Raw genomic sequence first — 17142 nt, 5'->3', positions numbered from 1 at the left:
AAAAAAAAAAAAATGAGCTAAAGCTGAAATAATGCTGTGAGGAGTTTTATTTATGAATATAGGATGGGGCTAGAGGGGATCCTGGAGCATGTTTCTGAGCTGCTGTGCTGGTGGTTGGTTCAGCCTGGCTGAGTTTTCTAGGGAGAGTTTGTATCGGCATCAAGATCAGTGAGGCTCATGGATGCAGGTCCCAGATAGTCAGATTAGTTCACCTACCGAAGTATGCTTCTCTGATATTAAAAGAGAGTCAATAGAAGACTCATCAAGAAGGCGAACATCTTTTGATAGGTCCCCACCTCCTTTTGTGGTAGAATATTTTGGGGCATATTTCTGCCAGATATTGCACTAAACACAAATAAAAACACCTCTTGGATAAAGAACTGTATGTGTATGTATGTACATTTTTGTAAGCTTAGCTTGTAAAGTACTAGTTTGCTAGATGTTCCATAATTTTGGGGTAAGACATTGATGATGTGGTCATCCCCTTAGGTTAGGGTTGCCTGACCTTCTGTCCCTGATCTTTCCTGCAGTAGCATCTTCAAGAGAGAGATACTGTCAGCTCTATTACTTGGGGTGATGGTGGTGGTGGTGGTGGTGCAGAGACACTAGCCCCCTTTCCTCCCCTCACCACATGGGCTGCTCTATGTAGAGGTGGAGGCCCAGAGGGATGAAACAGAATATAGATTATAAGAGAGGGGGTTTTGGGGTCATAGCTGCCTCTCCCCATTTCTCACATAGGTGCTTCAGTGAAGAGTCTTGCGTCTCCATCCCCGAAGTGGAGGGCTACGTGGTTGTCCTCCAGCCTGATGCCCCCCAGATCCTGCTGAGTGGCACTGCTCACTTTGCCCGCCCAGCTGTGGACTTCGAGGGATCCGAGGGGGTGGCTTTGTTCCCAGATCTTCAGATCACTTGCTCCATTTCTCACCAGGTGGAGGCCAAAAAGGATGAGAGTTGGCAGGGAACAGGTAAGGATGACCCCAGGGAGTGAGACCATCCCGAGGAGGGTCCCTATCTAGCACCGGAGGGAGGGAGATAATCTGGGGCTGGATGTGAGCAGCGACTTCATCCTGCATTTGCTTGACTAGAGCCACAGACCATTAGGAGGAAGAGCCTGTAGGAGGCTCCCAGGTGGATGGAAATTGTTGGGTAACGGCGTTCTTGAAAATGATGCTGACTTCCAGGGAATGACCCTGGAAGAGTGGCCATGAGGTGGGCCTCAACTCTGACCCAGATCCTGACTCTCTCCAACCCAGTGACAGACACACGCATGTCCGATGAGATTGTGCACAACCTGGACGGCTGTGAGATTTCTCTGGTGGGGGATGACCTAGACCCGGAGCGGGAAAGCCTGCTCTTGGACATGGCATCCTTGCAGCAGCGAGGGCTGGAGCTCACCAACACGTCTGCCTACATCACCATTGCTGGTCAGTGGGACCCGAGAGCCTGCCCTCTTTTTCTGTGTGTTCTCCTCCCCATGATCAGGTACTGGGAAATCCAGAGGGTCCCCTTCCAGGTCCAGGGATGTGGCCAAGTGACATTTCGCATCTTCCCAGCCTGGAAGATTGTTTGGCTGCTAGATTGCCCATGGAGGAGATGTGCCGGGGCTTAAGCTCCAAATGGTCCTTTCTCCCTCTTCTCTCTTCAGCCTGGCTCACCTCCACCTCTCCTTTGGCCGAGCCTTCTTTGACCAGCTTCCTAATCCTCTGGCTGTTTGATACCAGCCATCCCACCAGTCTTCCATCTCACTCATCTTATGTAAACAGCTTAGCTTTTGTTAGGAGGTCATCTAACTAGTGGGAATGATTTGGAAATGTCCAAAGGAAGCCTGCTCTTCTCCAAAGGATCCTCCCTAAGGGAGGATGGGAGCTGATGGGCATCACCAGTTCCCTCCCATTTCCAGTCCCTTCCAGAGCCTCCCTGGTGATTTCCGTATTTCCCCCTCTCTCTGTTTCTCTCCTGCTTGCCACCTCCCTAATGTGTTGCAGAGGGTCCTGGTTTCCTTCTCTCCATCCCTACTCAGAAGCCACAGAGCATTAGAGAGGAAACCAGAGCAGGAAATGCAGCCCATCCCAGTCAATTAGAGCCAGGTTGCGGAGCAGAAGGGAACATCGCTTCCTCTGAGAACTCCTGTGGAAGGGTGGAGCTAACCCACTCTAGGCTGGTGGGGGTCGGAGAGAGAGTCCGCCCTGGGCCTCTTCACTGGCTCCTGCACTGAGCTACTTCCTCGTCCCCCAGGGGTGGAGAGCATCACTGTGTATGAAGAGATCCTGAGGCAGGCGCGTTACAGGCTGCGGCACGGAGCTGCCCTCTATGCCAGGAAATTCCGGCTTTCCTGCTCAGAAATGAATGGTCGTTACTCCAGCAATGAATTCATCGTGGAGGTACCCAGAGAGTCTCCTTCCTTCCACAGCTATTCCCCACTGGCGAGAAGCCAGGGTGGAGTGGACTGAACCGAAAGGCGGTGGGAATGGAAATGACAGCAGGGAGGACTCCTGGCCCTGGTGGTGGGTGGGGCAGCAGCAGCTGTGGGGCAGTGGTTAAGAGAGGGCTTTCGGGAGTTGGAGTTGGACCTGGGGAGAAGTGTGTGCACACCAAGCCCTCCCTCCCCAGGTCAACGTCCTGCACAGCATGAACCGGGTTGCCCACCCAAGCCATGTGCTCAGCTCCCAGCAGTTTCTGCACCGTGGTCACCAGCCACCTCCTGAGATGGCTGGACACAGCTTGGCCAGCTCCCACCGAAACTCCAGTAAGTGAGGCTGTGCGGGGTGAGCAGGTGGCAGGGGATGGGGCTGGGCACAGGCATCCTCCCCCTCCACCCCTGGGGGGGGGGGGCAGGACAGGGTGGAGCAGTGGATTCTGTTCCCTTGTGGTACCTGAAGGCTGTAAGGCTGTATTCCAGTTCCTTTATTCCCCTGGATCATCACCTTTCCCTTGTGAAGAATGTGAGCTGTGTGTCATTGCAGGGGCACTCATGCTGGGAATCATGAAGTCTGTGTGGGGTTTAGGCCAAGCCTTTGTTGTCCCTGCTGCCCTCCCACAACAATATCAATAAGCCCCGGACCTAGGGACCCTTGGTAGTGAAGTTATCAAGTATTATTAAATACCTATCATGTACTAGCACTGTCCTAAAGTACCCTTAGGAATCTAAAAAAATTACAGGATACTGTTCCTATCCCCAAGGGGAAAGTTGGCACTACTACACGTATAATTACGTGCCATGTACAAAGTCATAAGACTATTTCTAAATCAAAATGAGCAAGTGTGTCAATATGCAGATGGAGTGCTGCCCTTCAAGGCAATCTCCTTCCCTGGCCCTGGTCCTTCACCAGTGACACAATTTTTAAATTCCCATGTAAGAGTTGCTTAATAGCAGAGAAACCAGAAACTGCAAATGTAAAGAAGAAAGCTCAGCCACAATTCTATCACAGAGAGGAAACCATTTTATTTACTTATTTTTTAAATATAGTTTATTGGTTTTTTACAGAGAGGAAGGGAGAGGGATAGAGAGTTAGAAATATCAATGAGAGAGAAACATCGATCAGCTGCCTCCTGCACACGCCCTACTGGGGATGTGCCCACAACCAAGGTATATGCCCTTGACCGGAATCGAACCTGGGCCCCTTGAGTCCGCAGACCGACGCTCTATCCACTGAGCCAAACTGGTTAGGGCGAAACCATTTTAATATGGTATATTATGCGCCAGGTTTTTTTTTTCTATCCCCATTTTTTTTTTTCCTTTTTACAAAGTTCGGATCCTATTATTTTGCAACTTGAGATTTATATCAAATATTATAAAATGAGTCTTCCCCCACATTATTAAAAACTGCAAAATTATTCTGATAGTGCTAAAAATGATTTTTTTAAATCCCTTTTTTGATTGCTTTCAAAGCCAATTAATGAGGTTGCACTTACTTTATTTTATTTTTTTGGACACACCATGCTTTTGGCCCAGTTCAGTATTACCCAACTTCAGCATCCAGTTTTGTCAGAGTTGGCGCCGGATGTCATTTTGCGTTTTTAAACATTAAACCTACTCTCGAAGGGCACAGATTTGTCACTTTTGAAAAAAAAGCCAAAAGGTGTATCATAGGTTCTGAAGGCAATTCCTTAAGGAGTTCCAAGAATGCTTTGTGGGAAGAAGTCCTTGGTCAGTGAACACTATTCTGAAAGTACAGCACTCCCTTCAATACATTTAGTAATAAGAACAGCAAACACATCCACATGTGCCAGCCACTATGTCTGTGGGCTTTTACACATATTAACTCATTTAGTCATTACAAACAGCAAATGAAATAGGTACTAGAATTATCCCTTTAAAGACAGGGAAATGGAAGCCCAGAGAGGTTAAATACTTTACTAAGATCACACCGCTAGAAAGTGATGGAGCCAGGATTAAAATCCAGCAGCAATTCCAGAGCCTGTGCACTCCATACTCTCTCCATTTATATTTGATGCTTAAAAACACACACACTATTATTAGCCTCAATACTTTGTAGGGCTTCCCTCTTACTCAGTCTGGCTTCCTCTCCTTGGGCAGTGGCCACTGCTACACTCTCCTTTGTGTATTGTTACCCCTGGTACTGGCTCCCTTCTTTCTTCTGCAGAAGCCTTTTTAAGTGTTTTACTCTGACAGTATGGCAGAGCAGGTGGGAATAGGGACGAGGAGGGAGTAAAAGGCATAACCAAGTTGCAGAGGTTCCAAGAAGCTTCACTCCATTTTAAAAAAAAAAATATTTTTATTGATTTCAGAGAGGATGGGAGAGGGAGAGAGAGATAGAAACATTAATGATGAGAGAGAATCATTGATCAGCTGCTTCCTGCAAGTCCCACACTGGGGACGGAGCCCACACCCTGGGCATGTGCCTTGACTGGGAATCGAACCATGACTTCTTGGTTCACTGTTCAACACTCAACCACTGAGCCATGCTGGCCAGGCTTCACCCAGTCTTTAGTTGGTAGAGAGATGTGAGTGAACTAAACCTGTTTGTGTTCAATAGACCCTCAGAGCCAACTTTTTTCTTCTCATGATTCCCTAGCTCTTTCTCCAGTTCTTTCCCTCGGAATTGGCCCACTCAACCTTATCTGGGTTGGATACTGGGTCCTGCTACACAGATTAAGCTCAATCTAAATCCTTGTTGGCATTGTTGCTGGGCCTGTTGAGATTTTCAGTCTTAGTTTTCTGTGGCATGAGGTCCCAGGGGAGGTCCCTCTCTAACTACCCCAGAGCTTCCTACCCTCACCCTCATCCTCCCCAGCTGGCGGTGCTCCAGGGGTGTGTGTAAGTATTGTCCTCACTTCACCTCCCCATCCACTGTTCTGAGCTGATGTGCAGGCCCACCAAGCCTGCTCTGAGATCCTAACTGAGAGCGGCAGCCTGCTTTTGCTTTCCCCTTTGTTTTGGGTTGAGTATTGTGCAGAGTTCATAGTTCACCTGGGGTCCTTGGTGATGACATCTCCTGAGTTTACCAGGAGATCCATTTCATAAAACCCTCCTCAAGGCAGTCCATCTCCTCCCCGACCCAATCCCAAGAGTGGTATTATAGAATTATGGCTTTGCAATGTCAAATTCCTCTAGGCAGGCAGAAGCAGTGAGAGATACCATTTCCTCCAAAGGGACAGGAGGTAGATTTCCCTGAAGGTCCTAAGTGCATCAGAAAACAGAGGATCAGTGTGAAGGGGGGCAGTCAGGGAATGTTTTGTGGTGCGCATAGAGTTTGAACTTTGACCTTGAAGGAATTTTTGTGTGGTTATGAGAGAGAATGAGAATTTGAAAATTGGGGGTGGGTGGATGGGTGGTTTAGGGCAATTATGGTTAGGGAGAATAAGGTTGTCTGAGAAGGGTGAGACAAAATGATGAAGATAGTATTTATCTAATCATCCAAAAGTTTGATGCTCCTCAGTATCACTTGGGGAGCTGTAAAAACGTTTGGTGCCTAGATTACACTCCATACCCGTTAAATCAGAATGTCTGGCAGTGGGAGCCAGGCATCAGGGTTTTCAAAGGTTCTTAAGTGTGGCAAGGTTTGGGAACCATTTCCCTGCCTTGTTTCCTACAAGGCTTTTCAGAAAGACCTACAGTGTAATAGGATAAAGGTAGGAAATGAATTAGGAAGTGCGGCGGAAAGGACAAAGATGAAAGAAGAATAAGATAAAACCAGTTCATAAAATACTCAGAGACTGTGCAGTTGCAAGAGTGGGTCAAATTTTGACTCTGAGCTTCCTTGTCGCTAAAGCCAAGGGGAACCTGAGAAGTTATGAAGGTCATAGGATAGGGGCCAAGCAGAATTTCAGGAGAAGCCCTGGGACCAAGGGCAGAAAGAGGTTTCTCCTGATGGTCTTCACAAAGGGGGCACCACGCAGAGCTGTGGACAGGGCTCTCCACAGTGTCCTCACCATCAGCTGAAGCCAGGAGGTCACATGGGCCATTTGCTAAAACACCCTTTCATGTTGACTATGGAGGTCATTTAAGGCCAGAAGTAACTGCTCAGATCTAATGCTGCAAGAAAGGTTGCTTCGTTGTTAAACTCTTGATTTTTATCTGTGGCTAATTTAAAAATCCTCCCATCTCCCTGGCCTCCTGGCTCAGTTTAAACTAGTGAACCATGCTCATTGGCCTATAGATAGAGTGTTGGCATTTTGTCTTTCCTGCATCATTTCTTAGTCCTGGCAATCAACTTGTGATTTCCTTTGCCAGGCCAGGGTCTCAGAGGACCAAATGCATCTGATTAAGGCACAAACCAGAAGGTTTGGCTTGTCATCATTGTACCCAGAGCAAGTATGCCTGCTGTGGCCTCCACTCCTTCTAGAGCCTCGGCTTAGCGACAGGGGCATTCTGCTGGTGCCCCGCCCCCCCCATCTTGCTCATTGACGTGGAGACTTGGGAGGGACTGTTTCCTGCAGATGGGCAGACGGGTCTTCTCTGTCTCCCTCTCCCCTCCTCCCCCATGCCCAGGCAGTTGAGAAATGCTGATCCAGCCAGGCCCATCTCTGCCCTGGAGCCAGTGCCCAGGAAGGCTGCCTGCCCTGCTAGGCAGAGTCAGCTCTAGCTGGAGAGTGGCCCCAAGTGGGCTATGGGTCGGGACGGGGACCAACTCGGCAGAGAGCCATCAGGGTGGCCTCAGGGAGGTGTGAGGCTAGTGTGCCTGCTCAGGCAGGGCATTCTCCACACACCTGGTTGGCCCTGGAATGCGTGGTAGTGTGTGTGGTGGCAGCATGAGTGTGCTGGCTGCCGCAAGCAGGGACTGCAGCAGGGTGTGTGGGGCTCCTGTGCTGTGTGCTTCTCTGTGCTCTGCTCTGTCTCTTGACATGTGAGTCTTACAGGCTGAGGGTAAATTCAGGACCAGGAGGTATATCTGTTACCAGAACATAACGTGTGTGTGTGTGTGTGTGTGTGTGTGTGTGTGTGTGTGTGTGTGTGTGTCCCATGCCTTTAATAGTTCCTCAGCAACAGGACTGCTCAGAGTCTGGACCTCATGGAGCCTCTGTGGTCGGGTGGTGAGCTGCTGTGAGCAAAGACAGTGGGAAGGATGTGCACCATGTGGGGTGTAGTGACCCAGCTGCCTGTGAGGGCCCTGGGCCTGGGTGTGTATGTGTGGGGTCTCTGCCTCCAACTGCTATCCCTGGGGCTGTGGGCTCTCCTGTTTTGCCTCCTCCTGTTTCTCCGAGGGCTGTTTGTGTGTGTGCGGGGGGTGGGCAGGGCTGTGCTCACAGGTGCTCGCTCTGTGGCCCTCGCAGTCTACGTCTGTGCTGTTTACGTCCTCTTTCAGGGGGTTGCCTGGTGTGCCCAGCTGGCAGGGAGCTGGGTGACGCTGCACCTATGGCTCTTCGCTGCCTTTCTGGAGACCCTCAGACGTATCCCGTACACCCTGCTGTGTGAGCAGGCCGCCAGGTGGCTGGTGCAGGCAGCTGTGTGGGCTAGCAGAGGCCTGGCTTGGGTGCAGGGTGTGGCGGCCTTTGTCCAGTTGTGTGCCCACCCGGTCCTCCTGGGCATGTACCTGTGCATGCACATCTGCTTTTCCGCCATCAGCTCTAGGGTCCATGTAAGAGTCCACATGCCCTTCAGTGTCTCACTGCCCTTCAAGGTCCATGCCCCCCTGAGCCTGGGCCTCAAAGTGGGGCTGCAGGACCAGAGGCATGGCAGGGCCAAAGAGAGGAGGGGTGTACCTCGGAGGGAGGTTAGGGAGGAGCAGAGGCCCCGGAGGCCCAGGAGCCCTAAGCCCATAAGGAGAAGGGAGGCGGCATCCAGCAGGAGTGAGTCCAGTCCAGGTAGGTAAGTGAAGGGGCTGCTCCTTGCCCCTTAGACCTGTCCCAGCCTTGGACATTCTCTCCTCCCACACCATTAAGCCCATGTGGCTGCCTCTCTCCTTCTCCCATTGGGCACTGAGCAGCTCATTCCTAGGCCAAGTGGTCCCGAGAGCACAACCTGGGCAGGTTCTAAACCTTGGGCTCTTCCCGCTGACAATAGGGCTGCTCCTGACAGCACCGGGCTGGGAGCCCTTCCCCACCTTGCCCTGCCTCCACTTTTACACACCTCCTTCCCTCTGTCTCTCTAGCAGCAGCCACTCTGCCGACAGCTTCTCTCTTGGTCTCTGGTCCTTCCCAGCTCTATTTTTCTTCTAGCTTCTCCAGGGTAGTCTCCTCTTCTAAGTTATCATGGATCTTCTCTTCTCTTACTCAGAGATACCCTCTGCCCAGGCCCCCCTCCCTGCTCCCTGTGCCGAGTCCCCTCAGGTGGGCCTGGCCACGGTCTGCTCACCGCACGCTCTCCCCACAGTGGTCCCCAGTGCAGCGACTCTCATCATTGTGGTGTGTGTGGGCTTCCTGGTGCTCATGGTCATCCTGGGCCTGGTGAGAATCCACTCCCTTCACCGCCGTGTCTCGGGGGCCGGTGGGCCCCCAGGGGCCTCCAGTGACCCCAAGGACCCTGACCTCTTCTGGGATGACTCTGCTCTCACCATTATCGTGAACCCCATGGAGGTGAGTGGCTCTGGGGAGTGGGAGGTCTGAAGGGTCATACACAGCGAAGACCTCTAAGGAATGGCCAGGCCCTGGGGAAAAAACTCTGGGCAGAACCTCTGAGTAGAAAGGAGAAAGGTTTGCATGGGGAAGGAGGTGGGAGAGGGGTGGGGTGAGGAGACGGAGGGAGGCTGAGAGGCTCTGGGGTGTGTCAGGCCACTGAGCCCCTCTCTTCTCCACTCCTGCCTTCTCCAGTCCTACCAGAATCGGCAAGCCTGTGTGGCAGGGGCTGCCGGTGGCCAGCAGGAGGACGAGGACAGCAGTGACTCAGAGGCAGCTGACTCACCCAGCAGCGATGAGAGACGCATCATTGAGACCCCCCCACACCGCTACTAAGGCCTACACTCCTCCCCGAAGAGAAAGAGAGAGAGAGAGAGAGAGAGAGAGAGAGAGAGAGAGAATTCTGCCCTGGTGAGACAGAGATACTCTCAGAAAAGAAAGAAGGACATTCTGAGAGAAGAGAGACCAAAAAGGAGAGAGCTTGAGGCATCCTTTAATCTCAAAATCCCAGTTGGCCCCACTGGAGTCTACCCTCCCCATCCCCCCGCCCACCTTGCTCCCATGCCTCTGGGCTCCCCCGCTATCCCGAGTGGAAGACTCTGGCTGCCTTTTTTGCCCCTCAGAGCAGCCTTCCCTAGCTCACCCATGTCTCTGTCTCTCCCCCGACTAGCCATGCTCTGTATTGGGGGCGCTGTCAGTAGCAATGGCAGGGGCCAGCGGTGGGATTGAAGGAACCCTCTACTCCACACTTCCCTACCCTCCTGTCCATGAGGCCTTCCTCCCCCCAGTTCCCGCCATCCGTTTCACTCTGGGGACCCCTGCTTCTTCACTGCGCCCACTTTCCTTCCTTTGTTGTCCTCTTTCCTCTCCTGTCCTTGCCTGAAGTCCTACAACCCCTTCCCCTTCCTACATGACCCGGTCATGGCTAGGTTGTGGGGGTGGGAGCGGGAGTAGGGGCCCCGATGTATTATATATAATGTATATTTTTTCATGTTGTTGTGAGCACAGCCCCTGTGTTCCATGTGCAGCTCACAGCCTTGTGTGTGTGTGTGTGTGTGGCATTGTCATGTCCTGGGGTGGCGGTAGGGGAATGGGTGTGGTGAGGGAGGGGACACACCTGAGGGTTTTCAAATAAAATAACCAGAAAAAAGCGCCGTGAGCTGCCTCCTGCCTGTCTGATCCCATGTGGACACTGTAGGAGGCGTGCCTGTGGGTCTCAGGGCCCGTTGGGGTCTATGAGCAGGGCTGAGGTGAGGTGGGCAGGACTGGTTGTCTTGGGTGCCATCACCAGGATGCCAGGCCACAGGGAAATAAGGCAAGGTCAGATGGCTCCCAACGCCTTCTTCCTGCAGCACTCCCTGGAAAAATATAGGTGATTCAGGGGATGCTGCAGATGCCTGGACATTGTGGGGTCACTGTCAGTCCCTCCCCATCTCTTGGAACATCCCATCTGGAGCACATGGGCTCCTAGCCCAGGAGTCCAGGAGGTCAGGGCAGGAAGCCCTGCCATTTGTAGCAAGAGAGGGTGGGCTCTGAGACATGTCCCCTAGGTGGTAAGAAACAGTAATGAGATGGACATGTTTCAGAAGAGGGACCTGTAATGGAGCATCCTTCCTGGGCTGTCTCTGCCCCAGGAAACACCAGAGGTCTAAGTCTTAGTTCCTTTCTGTGGGATGAGGGGTTTTGAGGATCAGTAATGTTCTCTGGAATTCTTAACAGGTGGGATGGAGGTGGAGATCACTGGCCCATCCCATGCCCCTCTCAGTGCCCAGTCTTCTGCTGGGTGCTCCCTCCTTACCCATGGATCCAACTACCAGCTGTAGATGGATGCTTCCACATATATTTCTCCCACCCAAACCTCTTTCCTGGCCCCTATTTACAACTACCTATTGGTATGTCTACTCAGGCATCTTGTGCCTCAGGGGATGCTTCCACATATATTTCTCCCACCCAAACCTCTTCCCTGGCCCCTATTTACAACTACCTATTGGTATGTCAGGCATCTTGTGCCTCAGACTCAACCTTAACCCAAATTCTGCTCTATTGTTGCTTACCTCTCCCTATTGTCTTTCACCCAGTTACCTAAGCCAGAAACCTGGGTGTCAGTCTAGACTTCTCCCTCTCCCTTCACCTCATGTCCAAATGGTGATGACATCTGTCATTTTTACCCCTTAAAATCTCTCAACATGTCCTTTCCTTTCTCTTTCCTCTACTGCTGTTGCTGTGTTGCTTCAATAAGCCTGTCAATATAAGCCTGGTCTCCTTGCCTCTGGGGTCTTACTGCACTCCAGCCTGACTCTGGGTCTGAGTGACCTTTCTAAAGTGCAATTCTGGTTATGCCACTCTCCTCTTAGAACTTTCCCATCCTTCCCGTCACTGCCAGAGTCAAGTTCTGGTGCCTTGGGGGTGGCACTTAACCCAGGGGGGTCAGACCTTGCCTCCCTCCCTGGCCTCTCTCTGCCACCTCTCCTGTGCACCTGGTCACACAGACCACTAGTACTTCCCAAATTCACCCTGCTCTTTCCTGCCTTCGTCTTTGCACATACTGTTCCCTCTGCCCAGCATGTTCTTTCCCCTTTGTGTGCTTATGTTTTATTAACTATTCTACTTATCTATTCTCTTTGTGCGCAATCTTCTACTTATCACTGAACACCCAGTTCCAATGTTGCTTCTTCCAGGAAGTCTTCTGTGCTCTGGCACCTCTTGTTTATGCCCCCATCACAGCACTTCCTACTAGACTGCAGTACATGTCTGTTTGCACCACCAGATTTGTGGTATCCTCAGAAAATTATATAGGGTCCGGCCCATAGTAGGGGCTCCATAAATGATGAATGAGGTGGTGTGTGTGGCTCTCACACTGAGACTTATTGGTAGAAGGGGAGAGGAGAGCTGCTCTGGTGACCTCTGCCCTGGGAGGTCAGTGCATAGAGGACAGAGGTGTCCAAGCACATGCCCTGAGGCAGCCTCTCCTGTGGTGGGGCCACCTGTGTGCCAAGCTGACATTTCTGTGTCTGTGGCAATACCATGTGGGAGGCAGCTCTACCTGTTCAGCCAGAGTCCTGCAGAGGCTCAGGTGATGGCTCAATAGGTAGAGAGGCATGAGAGAGACTTTGTTGTCCTGAATCGCAGTGTGTTCACGTCATTCTTCTCCCTCTTGCCATCCCTCCTCACCCTCACGCTCCCTGGTCTCCGAGACCACAGCTTCCCATGCGGAGGAGCTGAAGCCAAGTGCATCCCGTTATTTCTGTGCTTGCCCTTGGGGCCCATGCACTGTGGCTGAGACCTCGGCACGGGGTCCTTATTCATCTCCAGTTCAAGCCACACCTCTGTGGAGCGGGTGGGGGAGAGGGAGAGCTCACTGGGAACTGTCTCCCCCCATCCCCTCCCCTTGATGTACACACATCAGCAGCATAGAATGGCAAATGGCAGCGTGGAGTCTTTCTTAACATCTGCCCAACCTCAGCCAGACTCCTGGCCTTTCTGGATAGTCTGCCCCCGGGGTGGAGTTTTTTTCTGAAACCTACCATTCTATATTAGTTTCCTGGAGACTCCAGAATCAGAGCCACGGATCACTGATTATGTCTTATAGGTGTAACCTTTCCTGTCCCTCGTGTCTGACACCCCAGATCCCAGATCCCAGTTACTGCCATCTCCCTCTATGACAATTGTACATGTAGAGGCATTGTGCGGGTGGTGGTATAAGTAGGAGCCTGGGGGCCTGGAGAAGACCTTGAACACTCTCTCTCTCAAACACACACACACACACACACACACACGGAATCAGGCATGAGGCAAGATGCTAACTCTGACCATACAGAGAAAACACAGCAGGCAGCAGACCACATGGGTTTTTATTTTGTTGCCCAAGATCTCCTGGAAGGCTGCTCCATAGCCTCCCGTGTAGAAGCTGGCAAAGCCTCAGGGTGCCTGGTTTTGGGCAGCGTTTCCAATTTACCTACTCCCATTTAATTCGAAATAGCCGACACATCTCCTTTGGCCTGACTCCATTCTTCTGCACTGGAAGGATGTTTTCCTCTGAAATCCTCTCTCTGCAATGAAAATTAATTAGCTTTCCAAAAGCTGCAAGATGAAGAGCTATGCCCCTGGGAAAAGTCATGCTGTAGAGGCAGATATGGTAACCACGAGTTCAAGAACAAAGTGTGTCCTTCCTGTTACCAGGCCAGAGACCTTAAAACTCACCCTTGTGCTTCCTGGGTGTTAGGCACATGCAAACACACACACACACACACACACACACACACTGGTAGTGTGTAAATGCAGGAGGGCTCTGCACACTTCAGGAGTCTCCATTCCATCCTGCAACCTTCAGGCTGATGCACCAATCAGCAAGAATTCGGAAACCTCCATTGCCCCACCCACTAGCCCTCACCCTGGGGACTTGGTTGGGTAGGGAAAGAATGACACTTCTGCTCTCCGTCTCCTAGGAGCTATGGAAGGTCTCATATACCCTTCAGAATGTAATATCCATGTTTGCTCCCCAAAGTGTGTCCCCTAGAAGATCCCCCAGACTTACTATACCTCAGGACTCTGGACTATATGTTGACCTGGTGACTCCCTCAGATCCTGGGATGTCTCCAAGGGGTGTCTAAGGATGAGTTTGTGTCCACTCTGTTTCTCTGTGCACTGCGGGTATGGTTTCCCGGTTTCCCGAACTCCACTTCCTGGGAACCCTCTCCTCATGCAGCATCCTTTGGGCGAGTCCCTGGCAGGTGGGTGGAGGCATCTGACAGACAGAGAGGAGGAGCTAGCAGGATTATTTTCACAGCACTGGTGTCATTGCATCTCCCGCGGCACCACGCTGTCGCTCCCTTAAAATACCCACGTCCTACAGGAAAAGGACAGATGAGGATTTAAATTTAGCAACAGTGGGTAGGGGGAAGGGGGTGATGGAGACTCTGGGATGTGGTGGAGCTGACTTTGAGAAAACAGGAGTAAAAATCCCACGACGCCTGGGTGAGAATCCCAATATACAAGGATAAGGTATGTCAGCCCCAAATATCCAATCTCAAAGAGCTGCCCACATTTCCCAAGTTCTCACCTCAGGTCTGCAGCCCTCTCCTGTCTCCTCATCAGGTGTGGTCTTTCCCCCTTAAACACGTGCAGTTAGGATTATACTGTGGTCTCCCCATGGGCTGCGGCAAAAGCTACATTTGAGAAGACCTCTAATTTTAATTAGGCCTCAGAAGGAAGAGCAGTCTTCCTTCATTCCATGGTGCTACAGGGAGGGCAAAGTCCGAAAGGCATGAAACAGTGAAGAGAGGGTAATACATCTTCCAGATGACAACTGGTCAAAGCCCCAGGGTACCAGGTGGACTTAGGCTGCTCATGCTACCTAGTCTCCTGAGAGTTTAGCAGTCCCCTCACAGAGCCCAGGGCCAGGGACCCTCTCCCTTAGCCCCTACTCTTTTTTCTTTTTTGAGAGAGAGGAAGGGAGAGGGATAGAGAAATAGAAACATCAATGAGAGAGAGAGAGACTTTGATCAGCTGCCTCCTCCGTGCCCCCTACTGGGGATCAAGCCCACAACCCAGGCATGTGCCCTGACCAGGCATCGAACAGGTGAATTCTTGGTTTGTCGGTCAACCCTCAACCACTGAGCCACACTGGCCAGGCCCTCAGGGCCCTACGCTTGACGAGCCATCTTGTTGCTTTGAGAAAATTCTACAGCACAGAGGGCCCCCTTGCCAGGTGAGGTCATGGGGAGCAAGGCTGATGAGGACTTTGCTATCAGCTCTGCCTCTGTTCAAATCCCAGCAACTTAGTGTTTGTTCTTTGTCTTTTTCTCTAAGCGTTGGTTCATCACCTAAAAGGGGAATTACTTCCTCAAAGGGTCAAGTGAGGCTTAAGTAAGAACTTTTTCTGAAATAACTCAGAATCAGCATATTCCATGTCAGCTGTTATTATCATTAATTATTGGGAGATGCACAAAACTATCCCTAGCCACAGTAAATGGGGTCTTTTAAACCATGAAGTTCTAGAGATCCCTGAAGTTCCTTTCATTCAAAGTCCAGGCAGCATAGGGTTGTGGTTTTGAACACATGCTTTGGAGTCAGAGACACCTGGATTTTTTTCTTCTCCTTGACAGTTTACAGGAGCGTATTGTGGCTAATGCCAGTAGGAGAATGACTATTTTTATAGTTTCCAGTGTGTTTTAAACAGATATGAGGTTATTTTTTAAAAAAATATATTTTATTGATTTTTTTTACAGAGAGGAAGGGAGAGGGATAGAGAGTTAGAAACATCGATCAGCTGCCTCCTGCACACCCCCTACTGGGGTTCTGCCCGCAACCAAGGTACATGCCCTTGACCGGAATCGAACCTGGGACCCTTCAGTCCACAGACCCTTCTATCCACTGAGCCAAACTGGTTAGGGCACGAGGTTAATTTTATTATTTTAATTTTATTAATTAATTATCTATTAATTTTTTTAATAGATAGGGGCTTTAGCAACGGGAGTCCCTAGGTTCTTAACAAGCAAGAGCTCACAGGCTGTTGGGTGCCAACTTCTGTGGGTGACCTTGATTTGGATGGGCAAAGCTGACCTGGTACTACAGTAAATACAAAACAGAGATTAGTTCAACAAACAGGTGGTCTTTTGGTCACACCTCAAAATGGGCAGAATCTTGGCTATGAGAGCTTTTTAAGTAAGGCATCGGTAGGTAGAAAAATAATATAAAGCCACTGTAAAATGGAGTTGGTGCTGCCATCCCACATGAACTGTCGTATTCCTCAAACCTTTGGGATGTTAAGACGGGGCAAAATAACCTTTGGATTGGGGCTAAACCAACACTGTGTCCCAAATAACTGTTGGTAAAGATAATAAGAAAGCTGGACTGAAAATGAAAAACACGCCTGGAATTAATGTCATGATGTAAGCTTATCTGCACCAACAGAAATGCCTTCCTTCCACTAATGTCATTGTGTACCAGGGGAAAAGGGTATTGGGTTAGGGCCTCTGAAAGGAGAATTTTTGCATAATCTTCAGGCCTGCCCTGCCATTCTGTTTCCCTGATGTATTGGAGCAGCTTCTCTACTTTCCCTGGATTGAGTTTACGCAGCTATGCCTCCTGAGTCCCCTGGAACCTCCACCTTTGGAATCTGCAGGACAGCCTGGCCCAGGGTGCCACCTGCTGTCTACCTATCCCCCTCCTGCACCCTGGGCTGGACTCGGACTTTTGTTCTCTTGGCACTAACCCACACCGCCGCCGGCCCATCTACCAGCAGCGGCTGGACTCGGACTTTTGTTCTCTTGGCACTAACCCATTCCGCGGGCCCATCTACCAGCAGTCCTGAGCACCTCGTGCCCTTTTGCATGACACCAGGATTCCCTTGGCCTTGGAGCCAGGTGAGATTTCAGGGTTTCTCAGTGACCTTGAAGTTTGACACCAGAGCCACTACTGTGGCATATGGTGGGGTATGAGGCTTAATCCGTGGTTAAAAATCATTTCTTGCATCTTGTCTGTGCTTTCCTAGTTTGGAGCAGTGGGAGTAAGGTCACCATGGTGACCTTGACCAGTGGCGAGGGAGGGAGGAGGGAAGAGGAATGAATGACTCACTGGGCTCCTTCCCCTTGAGGTCTCAGGATGCTGGGACCCTATTTTAGTCTACGAAATTTGTCATCATCTAGTGCTATTTCCCCCACTAGCCAGAGGTGGCAGAGGGCTTGAGGGCAAGCTTCTGTCTCCATGGAGACTGTACACGGCCAGCTAGGGGCGATTTAGAAGGGGACAGGCCTAGAAGGCTGGGGAGGGCCCCCGATTTGAACCTCGCAAATCCCGCGTTATACGGTGCGCCTCCAGGGAAGAGCCGGAATGAACTGAGCCTAGGATCCAGCGCCCTCGGCTTTCACCGAAGCGGAGGAAGCCCCTCCTAGCTCCATTCTTCTTCGAGCTTCCCTTCAAATAAGTCCTGGAGTCCGTGATCCTGGTAAGAGCTCCCAGAGCGGTTCCAGACTTCCCCTTTAAGGCGCTCTTCCCCTTTAAGACTCACGGTGGCTCCCGTCGTGCCGCCTCTCGACCTTAAGGCCCCGCCCCTTCAACGACTTCCGCGAGGCCGCGGCCGCAGCCCGGCGGTCACGGCCCCTTTAAGCCTGAGCCCCGCCCCTGGCT

The 17142-nt window shown here is 51.2% G+C and overlaps 2 protein-coding genes and 1 long non-coding RNA gene across 6 annotated transcripts in view; 2 read left to right on the top strand and 1 right to left on the bottom strand.

Moving 5' to 3' along the window:
- The first annotated feature begins 652 nt into the window (after positions 1–652).
- Positions 653–10084, top strand: LOC102262236 (calsyntenin-3). Its single transcript, XM_005862031.2, has 6 exons — positions 653–965; positions 1254–1424; positions 2236–2381; positions 2611–2746; positions 8774–8976; positions 9211–10084. Exons 1-6 carry the CDS (start codon positions 668–670, stop codon positions 9349–9351), a joined length of 1095 nt encoding a protein of 364 aa, XP_005862093.1. The 5' UTR covers positions 653–667; the 3' UTR covers positions 9352–10084.
- A 2505-nt stretch (positions 10085–12589) lies between these two features.
- LOC106725377 lies at positions 12590–16866 on the bottom strand. Its single transcript, XR_001361262.1, has 3 exons — positions 16800–16866; positions 13555–13759; positions 12590–13064 (listed from the first exon to the last, which is right to left on the bottom strand). It is a non-coding gene; the product is annotated as an uncharacterized LOC106725377 (long non-coding RNA).
- A 16-nt stretch (positions 16867–16882) lies between these two features.
- The window catches only part of PEX5 (peroxisomal biogenesis factor 5), an 18376-nt gene continuing 18116 nt past the window's right edge, over positions 16883–17142 (top strand). For all 4 annotated transcript variants that reach the window (XM_014536248.1, XM_014536246.1, XM_014536245.1 and 1 more), the window contains exon 1: positions 16883–16960. The gene's annotated coding sequence lies outside the window, so the exon portion shown is untranslated. The remainder of the gene's footprint in view (positions 16961–17142) is intronic.

This window comes from Myotis brandtii, unplaced genomic scaffold (assembly GCF_000412655.1).
Source record: "Myotis brandtii unplaced genomic scaffold, ASM41265v1 scaffold1579, whole genome shotgun sequence".
Lineage (NCBI taxonomy): Eukaryota > Metazoa > Chordata > Mammalia > Chiroptera > Vespertilionidae > Myotis > Myotis brandtii.
Note: the sequence above shows the minus strand (reverse complement) of the source record. Positions and strands in the feature narration are given on the sequence as shown.

Excerpts from the sequence above, each read along its gene's own strand:
- LOC102262236 (XM_005862031.2), top strand. The coding sequence starts at position 668 with ATGAAACAGAATATAGATTATAAGAGAGGGGGTTTTGGGGTCATAGCT. Across the intron at positions 1,425-2,235 it reads TGCCTACATCACCATTGCTG|GGGTGGAGAGCATCACTGTG; the intron begins GTCAGTGGGACC and ends CTCGTCCCCCAG. Across the intron at positions 2,747-8,773 it reads CAGCTCCCACCGAAACTCCA|TGGTCCCCAGTGCAGCGACT; the intron begins GTAAGTGAGGCT and ends CTCTCCCCACAG.